The sequence below is a fragment of the Pelodiscus sinensis genome, chromosome 9 (genome assembly GCF_049634645.1).
Source record: "Pelodiscus sinensis isolate JC-2024 chromosome 9, ASM4963464v1, whole genome shotgun sequence".
Lineage (NCBI taxonomy): Eukaryota > Metazoa > Chordata > Testudines > Trionychidae > Pelodiscus > Pelodiscus sinensis.
Genome location: NC_134719.1, coordinates 39,211,355 through 39,229,784, shown reverse-complemented (window position 1 = coordinate 39,229,784; position 18,430 = coordinate 39,211,355). Strand labels below are relative to the sequence as shown.

General features: G+C 43.4%; 1 protein-coding gene across 1 annotated transcript; it reads right to left on the bottom strand.

Annotated features, from left to right (window-relative positions):
* Nucleotides 1-1,568: 1,568 nt before the first annotated feature.
* Nucleotides 1,569-16,866, bottom strand: RTCA (RNA 3'-terminal phosphate cyclase). The gene is made up of 11 exons (XM_006119813.4): nucleotides 16,342-16,866; nucleotides 15,903-16,003; nucleotides 12,263-12,406; nucleotides 11,675-11,798; nucleotides 8,962-9,020; nucleotides 7,661-7,802; nucleotides 6,223-6,347; nucleotides 5,360-5,418; nucleotides 4,644-4,738; nucleotides 3,153-3,257; nucleotides 1,569-2,157 (listed from the first exon to the last, which is right to left on the bottom strand). The coding sequence occupies exons 1-11, from the start codon at nucleotides 16,384-16,386 to the stop codon at nucleotides 2,059-2,061; spliced, it is 1,098 nt and encodes a 365-aa protein (XP_006119875.2). The 5' UTR covers nucleotides 16,387-16,866; the 3' UTR covers nucleotides 1,569-2,058.
* Between the last annotated feature and the right edge of the window lie 1,564 nt (nucleotides 16,867-18,430).

Below are 18,430 nucleotides of genomic sequence, written 5' to 3'. Positions count from 1 at the left end.
TTACACAGTTACATGCACTGGAAGGCACTGCAGAATAAACTCCAGGAGATGGTTCACACTGATAATCCTGAATAGGGATAAATGGTCTCCCACCAGCCTAGAGTTAGGCACATAGGTATTTTTGAGGGATGAAGTGTAGGCCTCATACTTCTCCTCAGCATTCCATACTAGCTAGCTCAGTCAGCTCACCATTAGCTGCTGGCTTCTGTGAATTGCATGCTTAGCTGCTTAACTCTCACCATGCATCGTACAGGGACCATGAGCAGCTACTGTAGGCTAAGGATTCTCCTGTGGGGTATCAGGTGTTGTAAAACTTGAGTCCTTCTGTGGATCTAGCCCTTTTACAGTGTCTCAATTCCCCAAGTGTAAAATGGAGAACATCATACCATCCCCTCCTTTATCGGTCTTATGCATTTTAGTACAGCAGTTTTTTTGGAGCAGTGACTTTTTTGTTCCTGTATATGCAGTACCTAGATCAATGGCTTACAGCAGAAGTAGCTAAATTCAACTAGGTCACTATTGGTTGCACTTTATACTGTCTCTGCAGTGAGTTAGTCAATGTTTTTGTATATAAAATAGATAGTTTTAAGGAATGCATATTTTGATCAAAAGGAGCAACATATGCTAGCCACGAGGAGTCTGATTTTAGTGCTCAGATACTGTACTGTGCTGATGAGTGGCAGTAGAAATTCCTAAAACAGAAATGAGTGGACATTACAAATGCATTTTTAGAGAATGTATGCATTTTATTTCAGATCCAATCAAATTACTAGATAAATTTGTTAAGTAGAGAGACATGGGCACAGAATAAGCAAAGGCAAAACCAGGATATATTATATAAGGTGAATACTGAAGAATTAGTCTTAAAACTAGATGGGCGGAGAATGTCAAAAATCACATTTCAAGTGTCTGGGTTCCAGAATCCAGGGAAATGTGGGTGGAAATTAGAGTTAGGATAATAAATGCCTGGCTCAAATGTAGAGAGATAACTAATGTAAGTATATGACAGGAAGCTACCATAAGATTACATGAGGAATGTGGATTTTACAGACGTGTTCAGAATAACACCCATAAATGGAAAAAAAATGGAATACAGGCTCACGAGGTTTGGTCCCATAATGCACAGTCCTGAGACCTACAGGGAAAGACAGTGCAACAAATCAAAACTGTAGGAAAAAGACGGGGGCCAGCCCAGGAAGACAGGGTGGGATGTCTTAAAGTACATTTACTTTTGTAGTGGCATGTAGAATACAGACACTAGATTTCTAGATAGCATGGGTATTAAGAGTATAGATGGTATGGCATAGGTTTGGCAAGTACAGTGCCCTACACTCCTGAACCCTAGGGGGCGTTACATAGCGGCGGGAGTCAGCATATGGTATGACAGGATATGGCACTCAAGAGAGCACTTTGGAAGGAGCAGACTTGTAGAGCTGACCCCATTTGATGGGACTAGCTCAAGGATAACTGAAAAGGAGTTCTAGATGGAGTTTGCAAAACTTTAATTCACAACTACTAAACTGACCTCAGTTTAACACAAGCTGCTGGAGAGATCAGAAGCAAAAATATCCAATTACAGCACACTGAAATTGCTTTATTTTTCCATATCATTTTCAGCAAAATGACTACAGAAACAGAATACTTTAGAGACACAGATTGATAGTTTATTTTCTGTTCATCTATTCCATAACAAATATGTAAAGGATCCCCTATGATAAACCTACATGTTTTCAGAGGAATGACTGTGTCATTTAAGTAACTTTAAAAGTTGTAACTGCAGTTACCAACTCATGATATTCTGAAAGGTATTCAGCTGTGGTTTCAGCTCTCCCAAACACTTGCATTTGATTCCATTTACTATCTTGTCTGTACTCATTTTGCTGTTAATCAAAAGCAGGACAGGAAGTGTTCTCAGCATACCAAGAAATAACCAGATCATCTCTGAATTTGAATCAAACCAATTATATATAATAAATAATCCCTGTTCCTCAGTGTAAATATGTCAACTGAAATGTAGTGCAATACATCAGAGGTATATTTTTTTCCTTTAAAGAAAAACTACAAGTTTGAGTTTATCATCCCCATTCCTTGGCACTCAATAAGGTAGGCATCTTTAGTAGAATCTTCATCTTCTGATTTTGACACCGTAAATTTGGCCTGCAACCATGAAGACAAAGTATTAGAAAACTTAACAGCCCCTGAACATGTGTTTATTAAACAGATGAGTGTATATAACAACATCATTAATGCCACTGAAAATATTTTAATTAAGGTTGTGAAATAAGGAATTTAAAATTGAACTCTAAACACACTGCTCTTTACTCATTACATTGAGGGTTATTTGCCAATAATTATGAGCTATGGTGTTCTGTACGCCCATATCCCAAGACCAAATTCATGTCACATATACCAGGAAAAAGCCAACAGATGGTGATGCTACAAAGGTATACACGTTAAGGACTTGACTACACAGGGATTTAGTTCATGGCAAACAAGGGACTTAATGCACAGTGTCGACTGTCAGCCAAATCCACCCACGGAGTTAGGACAGGTCTACACTTAAATGGTGCAGTGGAACTCGTGTAGCATTTCAGTGAAGGCTTCTCCAGTCAGCACAGGTATTCCACCTCTGTGAGAGACAGTAGCTTATATGGAGATATACCTATCTCATAGAACTGGAAGGGACCTTGAGAGGACATCAAGTCCAGTCCCCTGCCCTAATGGCAGGATCAAGTACCATCCCTGATAGATTTGCCCAGATCCCTAAATGAAATGGCCTCCTCAAAGACTGAGCTCACAACTCAGGGTTTAGCAGACCAATGCTCAAACCACTGAGCTATCCCTCCCCCTTCCTCATGGTACTTCCTGTCCAGCTATGTCAAATGGAGAAGCCCCCTGTCAATACTACACTGTAAACACAGACCATGAGGTCAGTAGAACTACACTGCTCAGGTGCGGGGATTTTTCTTACTCCCACGCAATGTAGCTGTATCACTGTAAGTTTGTAGTGCAAACCCAACCTTAATGCGCAGAAGGCTAGTGTGTCGTGGACTTATGCTTTGACTCACTCCCCACTAAGCCCATGTGTACAGAAGACCTAAGTCGCAGATGAAGGCCCACTGATAGTGCTCTTCTCCATTCTCCAGACTTACCTTTGTTAGCTGTTCTGCAAAATGTATAGCAGTTTGAGTATGAAGTGTAATTGGTCCACTTTTCACTCTAGATACCCCATTGGCTAATGCCATGAAAATAATCAGCTTAAGAAGAAATAAATATAATTAGTTTTTTAATAATTACATAAAAGAATCGAAGCAGTACACAAGAGAACTGAAAACAACTAGGTTTACTTCTTCCGTGTATATTCGAGTGGCAGCAGCCATTCCATAATGGTAACACAGTTGCACTCTTTATTCTGGCACCTTTGCTAAAATACACACACACACACCAAAATTCACACCTGACATCAGATTGATAGGTGATACCTGGGGCTGTGCCCAACATTGGGACTGAAGTTTTTGAATAATGACACACTCAAAGAGGTATCCACCACCAGATGTGTAGTGGTCTGACTTGAATTAGGAATATCACTCTGACACATTGACTGTCACATTACATTTAGTGCATCAGCAGCTCTACAGGCCAGGGTGCAGCAGGAATGTCCCTCTGTTATTCTCTCTGCTACTCCCACCTAGTTACCTCTTGAGGCACTTAAGAAGAGAGTCCTGCTCTTACAAACCTTCGATCTCTTGTGTGGAGTGAGCTATAGGAGGCTAGTTCACAACTCTCCTTGGACCTCAGGAGGCTTGACAGGTATCATGTGTTTCCCCATGGACCTTAAATAGCTTGTTTAAACTTCTTAACAAGCATGTGTGGTTGGTGAAGGTAGGGGTGGGAGAGGCCCCACCCCTGTGGGATCCAAGCCACCTCCCCAAGCACTGAGGTAGGTGCAAGGCCCAAGCCTCCCTGGCTCTGAGCACTGAGGAAGGCACATGGCCCAAGCCTCCCAGTCATGGAACACAGGGAGGGTAGACAGCACACGGCTCCCGCCTCCATGGCTCCGGAGCATGGGGAGGGTGGACAGTGCGCAGCTCCAGTGTCCCAGGTCGGCACACTGGAGAAGGAGGAGAGCGGGCCGCTCCAGCCTCCCAGCCAGGTGCATGAGGAGAGCAGTAGCTGGGGGCAGCAACATTCCACCCCCGAATGCTAACAGTAGGTGTACTGGGGGAGTAGTGTTGGGGAAAATGGCTGGCGGTTTGGGAAGGCAAAGCCTTCCCCTGCCTAGCATACCGGCCACCCATGCTAACAAGTTCATTTTGGCTTATCAGGGCTGCTATTTCTACTCATGCTGCGAGGTTCCCTCCATAGAGTCTTCTAACACTTACAAGATCGGAACCAGAAAAGGCTGCTTACTAGCCCCTCCCCTATGATTTCAGGATGACTGGGTTTGGGAGACCCCTGAATGTCTCCCAAACCTATGGCTCTGGTGGCTATTGAAATGTAACTGTGGATTGCTGTGGAAAGGCAATCTGTTTGACTTGAGACTTTTGTTTTGCTCTCTTGAATTACATTCAATACACAGTCAACCCCAGTTGCTGTGCTTGCTGCCTTAACTTTACCTTGAAGTCGGTGTGCAGGCTTCTTACCTGGTCTTGCAGATAGTCATCCACTGCTCCCCCATGCCTAAGATTTCCAAGCAGCATTTCTGCAGCTTCAATTCCAACCCTGTCAGCATTCTTACCTAGGGAGAGAGTTCAGGAGGATTAAGCAGCTCCAAAAAATTTTAATTGTACAACGTGAAAAAACAAGAAACAGAAGGCTTGGATTGTACCTTTATTGCCACATTCTTGTCCGAAATAGTCACCTGGCACCCTCTGAGTACCATGATCCATCATCCCACTAGTGCATCTGAGCAAGTATAATACAGACTCCCTAAGCACTGGGAAACTTCTAGGCCACCTTACACTTTGAGAAGAAGCTTTAGCCAAACAAGATGCAACTTAAAAACAAATTCACTCCTAAATCTCTAACACAATCTCTGCTCTATGTAGTATAGCATAAATCCTTCACCAGATGAACTGGAGTGGAATGTGTAGGCTGTAAAAAATCCAGAAGTTTTCCCAAATCAGTGATCTCTAACAATCTATTAAAATAAGTGGATAAATTCACAGCTATGCTGATTTTTCTCTAGCATGGTGAACCAAACATGGATGTAAAAACGTAGCCTATTTTTAATGAAAGTATAAGATGTTAGAAAGCAAAACTAAAATCTGCAAATTTCTGTTGACCATGATCATATGGATGTAATATTTACTAGGAAATTACATGCACAAAAAATGGATATAATTCATACAATCCTCACCTCTTTTACCTAGAGATGATCCAGCAAACAGACACCCTGTTGAAGTCTCTGCAACAATACTAAAAAGAAAAACTTAGTATAATATCAGTTTCCAGATTAATGCCTGATTGCTACCATTGCAAACTGAGTTATGATATCAAGACAAAAACAGCTGGTATGATCAGTGTGGAAGGTTATTTAAAAAGTTAGAGAATCCAGATATTATATCTCTATAGTAAAATACCCACATTGCACACACTGTAAATATTAGCTGCTTGATTATACCTAAACTAGTAAGCGTATTATGAATGTGTTGTCTTTAAATATATACATTTAATGCGGCTTTAATATCTTTATTTTTCTATTTCAATTCCTTTAAAAAGTGACCTGCAAAGAAGATGTTTGTTCCCTCTTTTGCATCTGCATGATATGGAATGGGCTTGTACTTATTCCAAAGAAACATACAATATTTCTACTTTTACATGATAATTACTAGTTCGGGTCTCTGTTTTTGCTGGAGAAGTCTGTGAATGGATAAAAAAAATCACTGAGATAACCTAAAACTAAAAATCCCTTCCTCTGTCAAGTACTAAAGTTTGTCAAAAACTTAGAAATAAAGTTTTAGTTTGTTTTTGTTAATACATTTAATTAAAATTCCTGAGAAATTCTTAACAGAAAAACTCTTTGCTAAAGATTTAAACACATCTCTTCCTGCAGATGATTAAATAAAAATATTTATAAATGTTTTGGCTTATTACAAAGTGCCCTAATTAACTATTCTTAATAAAAAGGAAAGAGATATTGTGCTTTTTTGTTTACTACATCACATTCTCAACTAAGAACACAGTAAGATAAGTATAAAAGAAGTTTGTGTCTTGTCTCACATTATTCCACTTCCAGTTCCAAAGGCTTGATTATCAGCTTCTCGAACAGGCTGAATATTAACGTAAAGATCCCTGATTTCTTTTCTGATACATCTCACTGCTGCCGATGCCATGTCTTTTGCTAGCTGGCATGGTAAAATAAAAAGGAAGCAGGTATAGTAGTTAAAATAAACTTCTGATCTAACATTTCCTCTGTATGCTTAACCATATGAACACATACTTGAATATCATTCTTCCAAGACATAAAGAGAGTAGCATTTAAAATTAATTTTAGCTCTTGTATTACAGGCAGTCCCCGGGTTACGTACAAGATAGGGACTGTAGGTTTGTTCTTAAGTTGAATTTGTATGCAAGTCGGAACTGGTACATATTGTAGGGGAAACTCTAGCCAAACATTTCTCCAGAGCTCAGTTTTATTCTCCCACACCTAACTTCCCTCAGTCTTTTATTCTCAAGCTGAGGTGTCTGCTGAGAAGCCACTCCACGTCTCCCTGGCCTGCTGGGGGGAGGGTGCGCTAGCTTCGCGTCTCCCTGGTCTGCTGGGGGGGAAGCAGCTAGTGCGGGGTTGCCTCACCCCGTTTGTAAGTAGGGAGCCGATGAAAGTCGGATCCATGTAACCCGGGGACTGCCTGTATTGCCAACTTCTGCAAGCTGATATCTACCTGATATCTAACCTCTTCTCATTTCTCTCAGTGTGCAATTTTGGCTCAAAGTTTAGGTAATATTCAGTCCCAGACCAATGACAGATTTTAAAGCTGTATATGGGGCTTCCATAGCAATAGAAATTCAGAATTTTCCCCTATGCTATAAGGTATTTTCTTTCTAGCCCTGAAAAATCTTGAGAGATCTGATCTTAAAAATCACAATTTTATGAAGCAGAGACCTATCTTGTGTCCCAGTTTACAAGCACTTTAGGACAGAAACTGTACCTACCTCTGTGCTATAAGCTTTCCAAACACTTTTTCATATGTTCACAGATTTTAAGATCAGAAAGGCCATTAGGTTCATGTAGCCTGACCGCTTGTATAATACAGGCTAGACATCTTCAACAAAAGAACTCTGCATCAAATTCATTACTTCTAGTCACGCTCAAGCCTATCTTTTAGAAAGGCATCCAATCATGAATATCTGCCAAAGCTTCTGAATGTTTACAACTTGGACAATGTTTTTCTCTTCCCATTTTGGGTCTTACCATAACTTAATAAGAACAAGAACAAGTAACATTTTAGAATTCCCTAAATTTGTATTTGTTATAATTTTCCTCTCCTTGAAAGCTCGGTACAGTTGGATGCCTGGGTTTACAAGATGAAGAACTACAGAAAAAAAATACCAATAAATGTACATAACTTATAAAGACTGCATAATATACAAATACTAGTCTAGTATTTATTATATACAATTATAGACCTTTATACCAAGAAATATTACGGCCACTCACTTTAATGGGCAAGGCTCCGGCAACAAATGCTCTTCCATGTATCTTTGTCACAGTGCCACGTTCAGTTAAATTTATTGGGCTTAACTGTTTGACTGGTGACATTCGAACTATTACTTCACCACCACCTTGGGGGTAGTAGCCCCTATTAAAATGGCAATTAGATATGGTTAAATGCAAAGAAAAGGGATCCATAACATTGCAAACTAAATTATTCCTAGAAGTATGAAAACTGAAAATGGATTTAGGACATCTGATTGCTTTACCATGCCATTTTAGACCAGTCAAGTGGCTTAGAAATGTAAGCGATGTATTTTTTAGAAATGTGTACAGAGTAAATTAATTTTAATTGATGTAATTTAAATCACTGATTTTAATCAGCAAGCAGAAAATTTAAATAAAACTTTTTAATTGTATAGTGCATAAACTTTTCAATTGTTAAAATGTTGATTTGCAACTAAATAAGGCTTTTATATTATATTTGATGCTTTTTTTTTTCAGCTAACCCGGAGGACATATTAAATCTATTTAAGCATTATACAGCTTAACTCACATTTATTCAGGTTCATTTTATATTATATTTTGTTTTGTCAGAAAATGATGAATGATATAATTCTTATTTAGCAAATGGGTTTTTTTTTACTTGTAATAATTGTGTGTCAAATTATGCCTAAAAGCAGACATTAAGTTTCTTGGGGTAGAGACTGTATCTCATGCAGCTAGCAAGGTAAACACTACGGATGTAAGCGACTAGTTGACTAGCTGATAAGCAGAAGCTTATTGGAAAGTTAACTAGTGATCGACTAGTCACTTTCCCCCCCTCCCTTGCTGCTTCTATCAGGGAGAGGCAGCAAGCAGGGGAGCAGAAGTGGGACTTCCACTTTTGAACTGTAGCAAGAACCCAACAGGGTTCTTGCTACAGTTCAAATACAGAGATGCCCTTATAGACTATTTAATTAGTTAATTAATCTGAATTTAACATCCCTACTAAATACTATAAGAAATTAAAATAATACTCTATGCTTAAGTAACATTTTCATTTAAGGTTTCTGAAGTAATTTACAAAGATTAGACAACCATGAGTAGATAAATCTTCTTATCTTTTTTTCATAGGTGGGTAAACTGAATTTCACAAGGCCTTAGCAGGCCTGATACAACTTCCACTGAGGTAAACAAAAAACTGTCTTTACCTTTAGTGTATTCTGACAGTCTGGACAAAGCACCCCAATGTAAAGGAATCATATTCCACTTACAAACAGGCCACTGGCACATAGTATTTCAGAAGCCAAGAACATTCAACTTACCTCCTTTTTATGTCACAGTCAAATGTCATAGTGAACTTTTCAAGTATTGGTTTAAGGACCTGAGGAGTAAACATACTTTAAAAATAGAGAACTGTTTTGTGTTTAACATGTCCCACCCACCTACTCAACCCTTAGAGAAAAGAAAATATATATTTTTTCTACTGTGAAGATCTCAAAATACACTGTAGAAAATGGTCAGTGTCAGGCAAAATGAATTAGAGCAGGATCTGCACATTTTAGTCTGCATACCATTTTGTAAGAGACTTTTATGGGCCTTCTTCCTTCCTCCCCTATTAATACTTAGCATTTCTAGCATAGAAAGACTGTTTTAATTCAAATGATCTTCAGCAACTAAAATAAAGGAAGAGAAATAGGCAAGTAGAGGCAGCCTTCTTTATGTTTCAAGGAATTATATGAGGCGTCAGTTGCCTTTAAGCATATTCTCTAGCAGGGGTCGGCAACCTATAGCTCGCAAGCCAAATATGGCTCTCTAGGAGCCCCAACTCAGCCCCCCCTTACTCTCCCTGCAGCAGGGAGCCAGCGCTGATGTGGCAGCCTTATGCCCTCTGCAAGACTGGAACACTAGTGGGGGGAGGGAGAGGAGAAAGCCCCAAGGCTCCCAGATCTGGCATGCAGGGAACAAACAGCACTAAAAATAACTTGGTGCAACAGCATTTTCCTCCTCTCCCCCACCCCCCGGTGTGGGGGAAACCAGGAACCAAAGATGGCTCCCCGCATACTGGTAATTTGTTGCCTTGGGACACACTTCCTGCAGTCTCCCCTACCAATCCTTCCTGGAGGTTTCCTGATGGGGAATAGGAGCAGTGGAAGGTGTGTTATAGGGTGCTTGCTGCGCTGCACGTAAACAAGTAAGTGTCACCCACTCACCCCCTCAGCCAGACAGCCTGCCTCCTGCGCCCAGCCCCATGTCCAGACACCCTTTGCCCTCTGCTCCCTGCCCAAAATTCCCACACCCCTGCATCCTGGCCAGATACCCCCTGTCCTCTGTCCAAAATCCCTCCTGCCCTCTGCCCCCAGGTCAGGAACTCTCTGCCCCCTGGCCAAACAGCCAGCACCCAGCCCACTCCTGCCCTCCACCTAGGCAGCCTGCCCCCTTGGCGAGACCTCACACTCGCCCCATCTCATACACCCCACCTCCTGCACAGATCCTGTACTCCCATGCCTATCTCATTCACTGACAGCCCTGCCCCACACAGTTAATGCCTTATTTTTGGCCCCAACCTAGAGCCTGGGGGGGAGGCACAAAATCTACTACCTTGGAACCCCAGAAGAGTAAATCTGGCCTGAGGCCTTGAACCTCAGTCCTCCCTGTCCCTCCCCCCCACTATGGGGCTGGAGCACCAGGGGAGTGAGGTGTTTCGATTGGGAGGGGAGCACACTAGTGAGGGTTGAGGGTTTTAGAGGGTTTTTTTGCTTTTCACTTGTGTGGTCCCCAACTGAGTTTTCAGTGGTGGCCCCTGACCCAAAAAAGGTTCCCCACCTGTGCCATAAATAAAGACAAAGTTGAAACATTTTGTGTTGGACATAATATTTTACTTTGTTTAAAAATGAAGCTTGGCCAACAAGCCCCCAGTTGTGGCTCAGCCCCCATCTAGCCACAGCATCAAAACTCCTGCCCCCCCCATACACCAACCCTATGGCCATCATACACCTGAACCCCCTGCTCTGAGCCCCTTCTTACTCCCATATCCCCAGCCTCCTGTACCTCCAAAAATCCCAACCCCTGCCATAACACTCCTGCACCTCCACACACCCCTTGTGCCCTGAGTCCATCATGCACCCCATTCTGCTGCCGTGAGCCCCTCATACACTCTAACCCAGCCCCCTGCCATAAGAATGACAGAAGACAGCCTAAATGTGTGCATGATGCTGGATTTGACCAGTTATGATGTAAACTTCAAAGATCTGTGTAGAAAGATACAGCAGCAGAAGTCCCATTAAATAAAGTCTGTGATTACAATGTTTCATTTGTGCTATTACTCATTATGTCAATTATCAATAATATTAAGTTGTGTATTTTCAGTCATGCAAATTGGCATTCTTTGTTGCCACGTGTTCTGAATTTTGATGTAGTTTGGCTCTTCAGTTTGAAAAGGTTGCTGACCCTTGTGCTATAAAATCAATATTAATAGTACAATATTCCTATACTAACCACACTTCAGTTGGATAGTTTAGTTTTTAAAGCAGAGGTGGGAAACCTAAAGTCTATGGGCCAAATGAGGCCCTGGCCTGCCTAGATCTGGTCCCCAAGGCTCAGGGCTCCCTCCCCCAGCACTGGGGAGCCTGCGCTGGTGCTCCATTCCCCTCTTGCGGGGCTGGAGGACCCAAAATTTACTTGCTTGGGTCCTCCAAGCTCTGCTGTACGAGAGGAATGTGTAGAATGTTTTTCTCCTTCTCACTCGGGGCCATGTCAGTGAAGGTTTTGGATTTTCCCCCCACTTTTCACTTGTATGCAGCTCCCACCTGATTTTTCTGTGGGTCAGCAGCACCCAACATAAAAAAATGTTCTCCACCCCTGGTTTAAAGAAAACTTAGGTTGTTGTATTTTATTTCATGCTTGAAACAGCAAAAAAGAAACAAACTGCTTTGATTACTCTACAATTCCCATTAATGATATGAAGCAGCAAAAGGAACCTAGATACGTTACTTGTGCACCTGAAAGATTTAGCTAGTCAAAGAAGCTGATCCATACCATCACTGTGTAGTCTATCTGTGGAGCCATCTCAGCATTAGTCCCACCTTTTAAACGAAGCTCTGAAGGGGAAGCAGCAAAGAGCACGCAGGGCATTGCTACCTGCATTAGTAGGCACACACTCCTAAAATGGAATTGGAAAACACAAAGGTGATGTAAAATCCAGCTAAACCACAAAATGTCAGACAGAAAGCAAAGAGCCTGAAGATAATCATTACTGAAATTACATTTACATTCCTCTAACACATATTACCCTGCCAAAATCCTAACAAGTACCTTTTTGTCACTGTTGTTTCTTTACAAGACTAAAAATAAAGAACTTTCCCTACAAATTTTGTTTTATCTTTGATCAATCTAGTTTTCCAAACTCACTCTTGAGATGGAAATTAACATAGGTTTCCTGTTTATTTCTCTTGTACATTTTCATTACTAAACATATTGGCTAACAACCATAAGGTTAGCAGCAGTCCCCTCAGCATGAATTTCTTTCAATTTTTGTGGTCATTTTTGCCATAACCTGAAAACTACTGAAGAATAGTGAACACTAACTATTACATCAGTTAACAATAGGTATTAAAATACACATACCCTGCTGTTTTGGTATTTGCTATGTGGGTTCCACCTTTGATCTTCCCAGGAGTGAAGGTTATTTCTGTTGAACCAATTTCTCCACCCTCCAGCTGCCCATCACATAAATCTCGAATCATCTCTAGTCCAGACAGATGTTGAGGTCTTCAAGTCAAGACATACATTAAGACATACATCAGATTGCCTACTCACGCACTTTACATTACAATTACGAACTGAACAATAGTACAATTTGAAAAACAACGAATAGTCTAGTAGCCCCTTAAAGACTAACAAAACATGTAGATGGTATCATGAGCTTTTGTGGGCACAACCCACTTCTTCAGATGACGGATGACCCACAACTACTTCGGAGACAATTTGTATCTTCAAGTCAGTGGCACAGCCATGGGCACCCGCATGGCACCACAATATGCCTACGTCTTTATGGCTAACCTTGAACGTTTCCTCAGCTCTAGCCTTCTAACATCCTTACTCTACTTACGCTACGTTGATGACATCATCATATGGACCCACAGGAAAGAAACCTTGAAGAATTTCACCGGGATTTCAACAACTTCCACCCCACCATCAACCTCAGCCTGGATCAGTCCACACAAGAAATCCACTTCCTTGACACTACAGTATAATTAAATAATGGACAAATTTCCACCACCCTATACTAGAAACCTACCGACCCTACACTCACTTTCATGCCTCTAGCTTCCATCCCAGACACATTTCTCGATCTATTGTATACAGCTGTCATCTGAACAAGTGGATTGTGCCCACGAAAGCTCATGGTACCAGCTACATGTTTTGTTAATCTTTAAGCTGCTACTAGACTATTTGTTGTTTTTCCTGTTACAGACTAACCCGGCTACCCCTCTGAAGCTTTTGAATAGTACAATTACAAGCTTCACCCCTAATCAATGCAGAAGAAATTCAAACTCATTCCCACAGAGTTTCTTGGCTGTCTGTAATCAAATAGGAACAAGACAAGAAGCAGAGTAGGATTTTAAATTAGTGGATATCCTGTTTCTCCTCCACAGAAGCAAAACAGCGTAGAAAGGTGGGTGCAGCAGGAATTCCTTGCCCTCCCTGCAAGAACATGTTCAAACTTGAGCCAAGATGCAGTCAGAAATGTGATGAACTTCATTCTAGTTCCTTAATACATAGAGCCAGAGAGAAGGATTGGCATAGAATCAGAGGCGGTCACTTGACGCAAGAAGAATCTCAGAGTTACATACCCAACAGGGTGATCGGAGTAGGGATATAAAGTGTTCACCAGTTACCTAGTAAGAATCACCCTTACCGGGTGATGCTTACCAAGTAATGGTTAACCAGTGGCCGGGCTGGACTAGAGCATCCTCTGCTGCACATTGGGACAGGCTGGAGGCTCTCCTGCCCACCTGAGGCTATCTAGACCCTAGTTAATCAATTAAAATGATATCATTTAACTGGTTAACATTTTTAAGGGATATTTACATCCTTAGATCAGAGGTCGCCTGCAATACCAGCCCACAAAGCAAGAGTTGAAAAAAAATGTCAAGGAAATAAAATAGGAAAACAAGGTCAAAACTTTTTTAGAAGTGTGCAAATATACTCAAAGACAAGGCAGGTGAACTTCATCAAAATGATTTTAATTTAATATGACTAGTTTCAAACTGACACTGTCAATTAAATACAAAAACAATTGGAGGTGTATACAACTGCTAGATGGCAATTTAAAAAAAAAACAAATATGACCACTTTTTGTTGTTTCAGGTTTTGTTTCTCAAATTATTGCCAAGTGTCCTACACAAACCTACATGGTTTCGGCACCAGCCAAATAAAAAGTCATTCACCATCAGCTCCTTAAACAGTAGGTAAAAGCATTCACACCTTCATGCCTTGGGATAGAGAAACTCACTATTTGGAGGGCATTTTTATAGACAGGTTTTTAGTCTCTCTTGGTAGGGATGGAATTTTTTACTGTACATTGACCAAACATTTTACAGTTTTGATCATTACAGATTGCAAATCATCATATTATGTTCTTCTAATATAGTGTTACTGTCAGGGTACCTGACAGGAAAGGGAATCAAGCAGCTAGACCCAAGTGGAGGGTCATGGGGACAGATGCTCTCCTGGGTGATGCAAATTCAAATACTCTTTCCATGACAAAATACTGGTGATGTAAAGTATATATTTGAGGCTAATACATTTACATGAAGTACAACAGTAAGCAGGTTAGGTCTTTACAGAGTTTCAGGAGTTCAGTCCAGTATCCTTTCCTGACACAAAGCCCTTATCTGCTTCGATCTTTTGCTAAAAATCTCTTAATATTGCAGGAGCAATCGTGTAGTTCTAGTGAAAAGGAAGGAATACGAGTATAATCTGGCTAGAGCCTGATGGTGTTTTCAGTATTGGGCCCTGGAAACCTCAATATAGGTAGTGTTAGGTAATGTGGTACAGGTTGGACCTCCCTGGTCTCGCACCCCTGGGACATGAGCTGTCCCAGATGAAGGAGTTTGCTGGACCAGGAGATGTCAGTGCTCCCTTGCTGGCTTCCCCACTCCTGAGCTCTTCTCCTGGGGGCTCCCTGCCCTGCCACTGGCCCCCCTAACACTAGCCCGGCACGGCTCCCCACTCAGCTGCCCACCTGCTGCTCCAGGGTCTCCCGTGGTTCCTGGTGGAGACCACTTGGATGTTGCTGGCCCTGCTGCCGCAGGGTGTTCCCTGGAGGTTCCCTAGCCAGGGCGCCTGGCTGCCCGACCCAGCTGCTAGGGTTAGCCCCATTGCCGCTGGGGATTCCAGCCACCTGCCTCCACCAGGCCCACTTTAGGCCCAGGCACCCTAGCCCCACTGCCACCAGGGATTTGCCAGAACTCCTGGCCAGCGCTGAATGACCACAGGCAGCTCTGCTGCAGACACAGGTTTCCCAGCTGGGGCTGGGAATCCCTGTTCACCTGGGCCTGCTAATGTTGGGGATTCCCCAGCTGGGCCAGGAGTTCCCTGGCTGCTGTCTGGCCCGGCTAACACCAGGATCCCAGCCAGGGCAAGGGCTCCCCAAATACTGCTTGTCCCCCCCCACCTCGATGCTGCCTGGCCCACCCAGGGCTTCCCAGCCCCTGCGTTGCTCCTGCTTCCTCTGGGGCTCTTTGGTTCAGCAGCATCTATGGCGCTGCCGGACCACGGATGTTGCCAGACCAGAGAGTCCCAGATTTGAGAATTTTAATTTATAGTAAAAATGCTCATGCCCTGCCTAAGTTTAGCACAGCCAGCACTGCTATCTGAGCTGGAATTACATTAGTGTCACAATAACACAGAAGGCATCTGAGCCAATGCCAGGTGTGCTAGAGAGCAGAGCTGCCTTAGAGGCGAGCGGGAGGTTGCCAGGGGCTGTCATTTTCAAGGGGCTGCTGACAGAGCTGATCTTAGGGGCGGGCTACTAAATCGTCCCTGATCCCCCTTTTTTTTGCTTGACAAATTTTAGTCCAGTATTTTTTTAAGCCATCTGGCATCCCTACAAGAAGTGTCCTGAGGCTGCCCATTGGTTAGGACCAGCTCTACCAGAAAGGGATGTTTTCCTGCCACCCCTCAGAGCTTTACGCACAGTTTTTCCCAAACACGTTTCAAGGAGACATCTCTCAGTTCTGGGTCACTGGGGGAAGCTTACCTGAGGCCAGGCTGGCTCCTCCCAGCTCGGATCCTCCGCACACGCAAGGGAAGCCCCAGCAGGCAGCTCAAGGCCGTGGAGACTCGCAAGATCTGGCCACCCTGTGAACAGGAGGCAGGTGGTCAGCGGCCCCACGGAGCACAGGGCAGGGATGGCTGGGCCAGGGCTCTTCCTCCATCCCCCTCCTCTACAAGGCCCCCAAGCCAAGCTAACAATCCCCATCTCCCTTCCCAGCAGGGGTCCAAATCCAGCCCCTTCTCCTCCACCCGCCAGCCAGGGATCCAGGCCAGCGTCCCCCCAGCACACACTGAATCTCCTCAGGGAGCCAGCTAAGGCCGGAGCCCAGCCCGGCATTCATGCTCCCTCGCCGGGCCGGGCCCGCCCCGAGGTGCCCAGCGCGGATGCTTCATCAGGAAGGCCGGGCCGGGCTTGGACTCACCCCCTCCATGACCCCGCCATCTATCTCCACCCTGTCTCCGTCCATGGGCGACAGGGAGCCGCGGCGCCTCCACGGAAAGGCGCGGCCCAGGCGACGGGGAGTTGGCTGGGCTCTGCACAGAGCGAGGCCGCGGCGGAACAGTCTCGCTAGGCCGGAGCTGGAGCTGGAGCCGGTAACACGTGGCTGGGGAGAGTCAAGACGCAGCAGCCGGCCCCGGAGGTAGCGGCGGACTAGGCTGACGCCAGCGCTGAAACGCCACTGGCTGGCTGACAGCTGCAGCGCCGGGCCCCCTCGCCCCTGCGGCTTTGCAGCTCGGAGAACGGATTGACCCGGCCCGACTCTCCCTCGCGTCCAGCCCGCTCCAGTCCCTCCCGCGAGAGAAGCTGGGGGAGGGGGGGAGGAATAGCGCCCAGATCTTGGCTCCTCTCCTGCGACACGCAAAGCTCCCTCTCACGCTGGCACCTCTGACCGTCAGTGGGAACTGAGATCACTTCCCTTTGTTTACATTTCCGCGTTAGCAGCACATTTCACCTGTGCTTCCTTACTGACCCTTCCATCCTCCTGCAAAACCTATTCCTAGAGGCGCGGAGAAGAGCAGCAGAGAATATATCATCGGCCATATTCTAACAGCTTTTAAGCAGCTATGTGCTTTACTGTCTGAAAGCAGGCTTATGTTTCATGAGAATGTTTGTTTCTGCTGCAGGGGAACTCTGTAGCAGAACTTTAATGGACTGTAAGGAGTTTTTACATTCTGGGAGTCGAGACCACAGAGGAGGAATTGAATTCTAAAATGTAGCTTGCGTGCCACTAATGAGAGTAAGCGTCTAGATAACAACGTACTTGCTTACAATATTAAAAAAGAGAATGCTTGATTTCCAGTGCTGCAGATCTTTAATTGTAGACACTGCAGGACTTCAAGGAGCATTTTCTTTTACAATAAAGTAATCATTAAACAGTTGGTGTGGACTGGTAATGTCCAAACATTATTATAATAGCTGCACAGAAGATGAGTGCAATATGTCAACATAAACAAAACAAAAAAGGGGCATAAAATAAAGGGATATATTTCTTACAGATTTTATCCCAGTGAATTATGTTTGGGGTTGTGTATGTTTTTTAAATGTATAGTTATATTAGTATAATCTGCAGCTTGAATGCAGTTATACTGGAGTAAAAGTGCATCTACTGGTATGGCTTATTCTCCTTCCTCTACAGGAATAAACTATGTAGTCATAAACACATTTACACCAATAACTGCATCCACATTAGGAACCTAAATGTGGACAATTCCTTACTGTGTAGATACAGACAGTTTTGATAGCATGTGTGTATTTTCAGTTACTGTGAAAGCTGAAAGATTTAGCCCTGTGCAGATACAAATTTTGTTTCTGCATCCAATCTATGATCTGCAAAAGTGATCCTCAGATATCTGCAGATTTGTAAGGCTCTGTTCTGAGAATATTGAGTTAAGTAAAAATATGAATAAAATGTCACAAAGTTAGAACTAAAATGAAGAGTGAGACATGCAAACTTTATTTGATAATCTTTTAATGTTCATTATTAAATTTAAAAGGAAAATTCCATTTTACAGTCATATTTCAGTCTGACTGAATTTTTATATCTGTAGGTTAAGTCATTAAAACCCGTATAACTGACAAATCAAAGAAAACCCATCATTCCTCCTTCCCCCAAGTTCGTTAACTGTGTGCATGGACAGCATCCTTACAGGTGTTTCAATCAGTGCAATCATCACTGATGAAGACTGAGGGCTGTAATGCATTTCATCCCCCGGCCTGTCGTTTGTGTCTTTGCTATATAGGAATAGGAAAGAATCATTTCCGACACCAAGGAAGGCGGGGCCACCTTTGGTGGTGGTACGAGCATACGCATGGAGACTCTGGCACAGGTGAACCTTAGTAAAGCTTCGTGAATTCACGTGGGTAAGACGGGATCGCTTTGAAGCTGCCGATGGTGCCTTCCTCCGCCCCCTGTTTTGCAGTGCCAGTCTCCCGGGACTCCCGGCCCCTGCACTATAACCTTTGGGGAACGCCCTAGTCACAAAGCTCCGCGCGCCCAAACAAAGTGGTAC

Coding starts and splice junctions, on each gene's coding strand:
- RTCA (XM_006119813.4), bottom strand. CDS start 16,386: ATGGACGGAGACAGGGTGGAGATAGATGGCGGGGTCATGGAGGGG. Junction 9,021..11,674: donor AGATAGACTACACAGTGATG/GTATGGATCAGC, acceptor TTTACTCCTCAG/GTCCTTAAACCAATACTTGA. Junction 5,419..6,222: donor GGAACTGGAAGTGGAATAAT/GTGAGACAAGAC, acceptor TTTTCTTTTTAG/TATTGTTGCAGAGACTTCAA.